General features: G+C 39.5%; 1 protein-coding gene across 4 annotated transcripts in view; it reads left to right on the plus strand.

Moving 5' to 3' along the window:
* EBAG9 (estrogen receptor binding site associated antigen 9) overlaps nucleotides 1-5,342 on the plus strand; it is a 47,289-nt gene extending 41,947 nt beyond the window's left edge. For all 4 annotated transcript variants that reach the window (XM_030553712.1, XM_030553711.1, XM_030553713.1 and 1 more), the window contains one exon: nucleotides 4,796-5,342. In XM_030553712.1, coding sequence (XP_030409572.1) covers nucleotides 4,796-4,916 — 121 coding nt within the window. In that variant the 3' untranslated portion in view covers nucleotides 4,917-5,342. The remainder of the gene's footprint in view (nucleotides 1-4,795) is intronic.
* Nucleotides 5,343-6,779: the final 1,437 nt, after the last annotated feature.

Below are 6,779 nucleotides of genomic sequence, written 5' to 3' on the forward strand. Positions count from 1 at the left end.
AAAAACTTCTTATTTCCAATCTAAAATTGTCTAGCTTCAACTTCCAGCCATCGAATCATATTCTACTTTTCTCTGGTAAATTGAAGAGCCAGTCATTAAATATTTTTTCCCTGCCTTACCATATCTAGTTTTATACTAGTTTGATCGTTCACCACCATTTAAGCTCTTTTGATAGAGAATATGTAAAATTCTAGATAGTGACCTGTAAACTTGAAACAGCAGCAAAAAGTTGTATCTTACTACAGCAAAGCCAGTTGATATAGCTATAATATCACAGGAGATATAACGGTGACAATAATTCACCATTGATGTGTGCATCTTTGTGAGAGCTCTTTTGTCGTGCATGTTACTGTATGTGTGGTGTCTACAAAACAAAAATGACTTGGTTAGCCAGCAGAGGGTGCAGTAAAGCACCTAGGAATCTTAGTGCAGGCAGGAATTCTCTGTGTAGCTTGCAGTCTAAAGAGTGAGCATATGAAGTGTTGGCAGTACTTGTGATTACTAAGCCTTTGAGTGCTGCCATTAGCTTTTGTTAGTGCTAAACATTTAGTTCCACATGACTGATTAAAATACCATTATTTTTACATGTATGAACTATTTGCGTAGGTGGTATCTTCACACGCAGCCTTTCGTTTTCCCCCTCTCTCCCACCCAAATCACTGCGCCAGAATTTCCTTTTGGTGGGTTAGTAGTAGGCTGTTTCTGTGAAACACAGAGCAGCATGTCTGCTATTCAGGATGCTAAGATGAGGGAAAGCTGCAGATTGTAAAATAAACGTCCTTGATGCAGCACTCCCTTGGGATTTAGAGTACTAGTCTACAAGACTGACGGTGAATAGCTCCACAGCTTCCCTTGATATCACATCTGTTGTTCAGCTGATCTAAGTTAGTTTGCCTAATAGTTGTTAGTAATCCTCCTGAGGCTCAAACCCATTAGTTGTTTTGCCTCAGTGACTGGAAGTAATGGATTCCTGTCTTCTTTACAACCATCTTTTACACGTATGCAGACAATGTTCCTCAAAGAAGCACATGTTCATCTCTCTTCTCTTGATTCCTAAGCTGGCCCATGTAGGACAGAATAGCTGCCTTCATGTTTGTGATATTCCTACATCTAGGCACAAGGAATGCAGGCTGTACCTACAGTATGGGGAACTGCCTCAAGGAAAGCAGAGACTCTGAAAATGATTTAGGGGTTATAATGGACAAACAAGTCAGCACAAGCTCCTAAGTGTGATGCTGTGCCCAAAAGGATTAATGTGCTCCTTGGGTGTATAAATGGGAGTAAATAAGGAGGTGATTTTACCTCCATGTGAGACATTGGTGAGAATGATACTGGAATACTGAAAACCGGTCTGGTGTCCATTTTAAAAAAGATGTTGAAAAACTGGAAAGGATGCAGAAGAGAGAGACAAAAAATAATTTGAAGATTGGAGAAAATGCCTTACAGTGAGCGACATAAAGAGCTTGATTTGTTAAGTTTATCGAAAAGATTGAGAGGTGACCTTACTGCTGTATACAAGAACATAAGAACACGAGACCGGCCATACTGGGGCAAACCAGTGGTCCATGTAGCCCAGTATCCTATCTTCTGACAGTGGTCAATGCCAAGTGCTTCAGAGGGAATGAACAGAACACGTCATCATCAAGTGATCCATCCCCTGTCACCCATTTCCAGCTTCTGGCAAACAAAGGTTAGGGACACTTCAGAGGGACACTACAAGAACATTCCCAGGGAGAAACCAGGGACTAATGGGCTCTTTAGTCTGGCAGAGAAAGGCACAAGAAGAATCAATAGCTGGAAGCTGGAGCCAGACCAATTCAAATTAGAAATGAGGTACAAATTTTTTAACAGTGAGATGATTTAACTCTTAGAACAAACCACGGGAAGGGTTACATTCTCCATCTCCTGCTGTTTTCAGATCAAGACTGCCTGCCTTTCTGGATGTTACACTTTAGCCAAAACACATTATTGGACCCTACAGGGATAACTGGGTAAAATGTAATGGTCTGTGTTATACAGGAGGTCAGATTAGATGATCTAATCTTCTCTCAACTTTCTCTCTGATTCTGCCTATACAATTAATATAACGTTGGACTTCTGTGAGTATGCATGTTTTATTTAAATGGATTAATTTATTATTCACTAAAAACCTCACATCCTCCCTACTGCCTCGCCCTTACTCCCCCATTCTAATTATTCTTTCCAGCATGAACTGCTCTGCTATCACTGAATCTCATTTTTGATATTACCCTATCTTCTAGTTCATCAAAACTCTCATGTTTTAATACTACCCTTCAGAAAACCTTCAAGAGAGCTGGCAGATTAATTGTGTACATATTAAATAGCATATTCCATGCCACCATCATTAACAAAAGCATGGAATAATACTGGATCCAGGATACTCCATACCTCTCTATCTGTTATTGCTTATCAAATACAGAAGATGGCATCAGTCCCTCACTGGAATATGGATTCAGTCACTGTTACTGTGCCACCCACTTCCCACTCCTGGGAAAATGTAACCAGAGGAGAAAATAAAATAACAAATTCTATCTTGTAATTTGCTAGAGAAACATGATTTTTGTGTGCCCATGGCAACCAGAGAGCTGACCCTTTTAACAAATCCTTCAGACAGTGATGGCCTGGGCTCTGAGAGCAATAGCAGGAAGATGCTGCCTCAGGGCTAGACAGTGTGGAATAGGTTGATGTTTATTTTGCTTTTTAATTTCTGTCCCAGTGGCAACCTGAAACAGAGGCCATGCTGCTTTAAATTAAATATGGGCTGAGCAGTGATGTTCTAATCCAGAGTTTGAGAGTTCTCAAGTCTGGTGTTTGTGATTTTGATCAATGTCTGTTGTTTTAATTTGACATGATAATATTTTTACGTGAATAAGGACTTGCTCATTAATGTCAGTGGAAGCTAAGCATTCAGCATTTGGCATAATCAAGCCCAGAATGTTTTAGAAATCTGGGCTATTGAATTATGTTCTGCTATGTGACCTAATAGCTAACTTAAAAAAAAAAGGTAGGTAATGGCAAACATCTTAATCCCAGTGTTTAATCTAGCCAATTACAATTGAGAAAAAGTAGACTCTACCGACTGTGTTCTTAATTTACAGTTTCTATTAAACTTAAAATTACACACTAATACAAAGCTTTGAGACATCAGAGCAAAAATAGATTTCTACCATCATGGGTTTGCCATGTGTATTTCCCAGTCAGTCTGTACTTGTCCTTAGACTGTCTCCATACAGAGTGAGGAGATGTGATAGCATCCAGTTGTGCATTGTAATGTGGAAATTACACCCTCAGTTACTCTACTGTGTGGAACTGGAGTGTTAACTTTCTAACTAGTTCTTTAACTCTGAAAACAAATCTCAAAAGGTAGATTAGCCCTTAGTACTCTGGCTTGTTGACCAAGATGGTTAATGCCCAGGTTTAAGGTGGAGAATAAACCCAACTGGGAGGTGCAGCAAATTTGGACACTATTGAGGAACAAGTGGTGTTGCATCAGCAGCTGGAGTTTGTCTAGGCTGCTTTCAATGTATGAGAACTTGACTGACAATAGAGAGGGTGTGGAAAGCAAGGCAGGAGTGTCTGTCTGTCTGAGTCTCAGGGAGGATGTTGAGAGGAAAACCTTTTCCAGCATTTGTATTGAGGGAGTGGGCAGGCAAATGAAACTCCTGTTGGGGCACAAAAGAGAAGAGAAACTCGAGGAAACAAACTCTTCAGTCTAGAAACCTCAGGTCCTTATTTTGAGTGTTCTGATTCTAGACTAAGGCTGGCTGATTTCTTTTAAGTAGCTTGTTTGTATAACTGTATTTACCCTAGTTAATTCCAGTTGTGCCTATGTATGATGGATGTTTGGAGGACTGATAACTGCAGATATGCATTTAGAAGAAAAGTCACTGCATGAGATCTAAGAAATTTCACTAGATCTGTATACAAAGTATTGATTATCTTTAAAAGCATGATAGAAAACTGTACATAAAAATGGAAAAGTAACAACAAAAAACAAAACCAACAAACATTTTAACAAAAGTCTTGGATGCTACATTATTGTATCCTTCCCCTCCCCCCCACAGCTCATTCCAAATATATTTCCCTAGTGATCTTGTGGGTCTCACACAGTTGTGTAAGCGAATCAGTTATATTCTTCCTATATCTCATGAAATTCTTCAGCTTGTAAAGATGTTCATACTGGGCCTGATCCAAAGCCCTTGAAATTGATGAGAATCCTTTCATTGAGTTCAGTAGGCTTTTTGGATCAAATCCATGAAGCAATTTTCTGCAGTGAAAAAAGTATCTGTCTTTTAAAAGTGGGACACAAGGGCTTAGGCAGAGCAGTTGATATCATACAGCTCAAGAATAAAGTACAGCAATTACTGGATTCTGATACAGAGATGCCAACAGATAAGATCTATAACCCTTGTCTTCACTAGGGAAAATGCAGTGTAAGAGATCTAACAGAAGCAAAGTTGGACATCAGCTTACTTAAAGTGCAGAATTTCCCTCTTTCAACTAAAGCTTAAACAATCTGAGCATGAGCAAAAAGCAGGTTAACTGATAGCTGCCTAATTAGGAGCACAGGAATAACCCAGAATTCCAGGCATTGTTGCTGAAGGAGCTTGCAGGCCCAGTATACTTTAATGCTCACAGTTACCCTTTTTCCTGAAGTAAGAAGTTCCGTATTTATTGAAAACATGTAAATAATTGTCTAGCTTCAGCCAGTGTAAAAGGGATCTTGCACTGTTTTCTAAAGGAGTGAATCTGATGTTCTCCCTTCAAATTGCAGGCAGCAGAAGATAGCAGAAAGGGAAAAGAGAGCAGCAGAACAACAAAGGAAGAAAATGGAGAAAGAGGCACAAAGGCTAATGAAGAAAGAGCAGAACAAAATTGGTGTAAAACTATCCTAACACAAGCAGTTCTAGGATGACTGTACCAGCAGGAAGGAGAATTCCAATTTTACCACAAAGCATCATTTGTATTGATTTAAATATTTTTAGAACTCAGCTCACTGCTTGATTTTAATGCATTCTTCAGGCCATCTTGGAAGCCAGAATTCTTCCATGAAGTATCTTGAACTATTAGTAGGTGGATCTTAAAAATAAAACACCGACCTTGCAAATCATACCTTGATGGAACAACGTTTCCTGCAATAGCCCTATCCCAGCACCCCTCACATACAAGAACAGTGATTGCTGCAGTGACAGTCTGATGATGGGGACATAAACTCTAACAGATGGTTGAAGCTTAAAGAAAAAAGGGTGTAAATAATTCAGTGGTGGGAAATCTGCTGTATTATGCTTACCTGAAATGTGTAATTAAATAATTTTAAAGAATTCTTTGCTTCTGTGCTTAATTTCAGAAAAGACACCTTTGCTGTTCTACTCTTAATTGCTTTATTTATTTATTTGTCGGGAAACATGCTTTAAAAATATGCCTGCATTCTCCTATGTAAGATGATATTGACCTATACTGAAGAGAGAATAATGCTTCTGTTTCTGTTGAGCTGATTATCATCCATACAGTTGTTTCCTTTTTTATAACAGCAGCAAACAGGCTTTCTGTGGTTGGGGACCAGCAGGGGTAGAAATGAAGTGGGTTTTATTTTGTGCTGACACCATTTTCAGTAGTGTCACACTTGCAGTCCAAGAGAGGAATGTACTGTAATTGTCGGCAGAAATGTCTCAGGTGGATGAGATTGGCATGGTCACATTTTAATATCAGTCTGACTTGCATACTTTTCTCAGTTTAGATTTGATGCTGCATGCTATTATGGGAGCACATTTATTTATGTAATGTTATTGGGAAAAAGAATGATTGGTTCTTTAATCACCTTTATGTATTGGTGAGCTGTTCAGACACTATATCTATATCTGGTTATTTATATGATCAATAGGATATTAACCACTCTGTCCTAAGCAGATTCCAACTTGGCTAATTGTATTCAGTCTTTCTAAACATTCTCCCAATAAATCTATTGGGTGGGGAAAGATGTTTCTCCTCCTGAAAACTTTAATTCTTGCAACCAGAATGGCTACCATCTTCCAGGCCAAAGATGGCTACATTTCGGTGGTAGGTGGAGGTGAACGTTAGATACATTCTGTACTGTACACTAGGATTTTTCTGAAAAGGTTTTGTATACAGGGTAAACATTACAAAACAAAAAATGTGTGTGTGTGTGTATATATATATATGTGTGTGTGTGTGTGTGTGTGTGTATGTGTATATATATATACAGCCAAAGCTAAGGCCCAGTCCTATACAACCTACCGATGGTTTCCTGAGCCACGGAAAGCAGCGTGTAGCTGGCTGCGACCCTTTCCCATATACCCAAAAAGCAAAACCCACATTGGACAAGAGCAATTTTTGCTGATGGCAGGAGGAGGTTCTTAAAAATGATCAACTTCCTAATGAACATCACTTCTAATTCTTGGACCCATTCTCTCTGCTACCTCTCATCTGAGGGCCAGATAACCCACTGGATTATCTTCCAGCCTGAAACTGGAGTAAATCTCCCCTCCCCAGTGTGTGTGTGTGCAATGGTTCTGTTCTGCATATAGTGCTCAGAACTGCTTGGTGTCTTGTGGACACAATAGGAAGACAGGTTAAGAATGTCCACACTGTAGGGAAGCTCTCAACTGATGTCAAGTCAGCATACTCTGTACCTATGATAACTGCCCTCTGACCATAAGGTTGGAGTGGCAGGAAGATGGTGGGACAGGAGTGTCACAGCATTGTCTCAGATCTAGCTGGTCTTCAGTTTCTTGGGGATA

Source organism: Gopherus evgoodei, chromosome 2, assembly GCF_007399415.2.
Source record: "Gopherus evgoodei ecotype Sinaloan lineage chromosome 2, rGopEvg1_v1.p, whole genome shotgun sequence".
Classification (NCBI taxonomy): domain Eukaryota; kingdom Metazoa; phylum Chordata; order Testudines; family Testudinidae; genus Gopherus; species Gopherus evgoodei.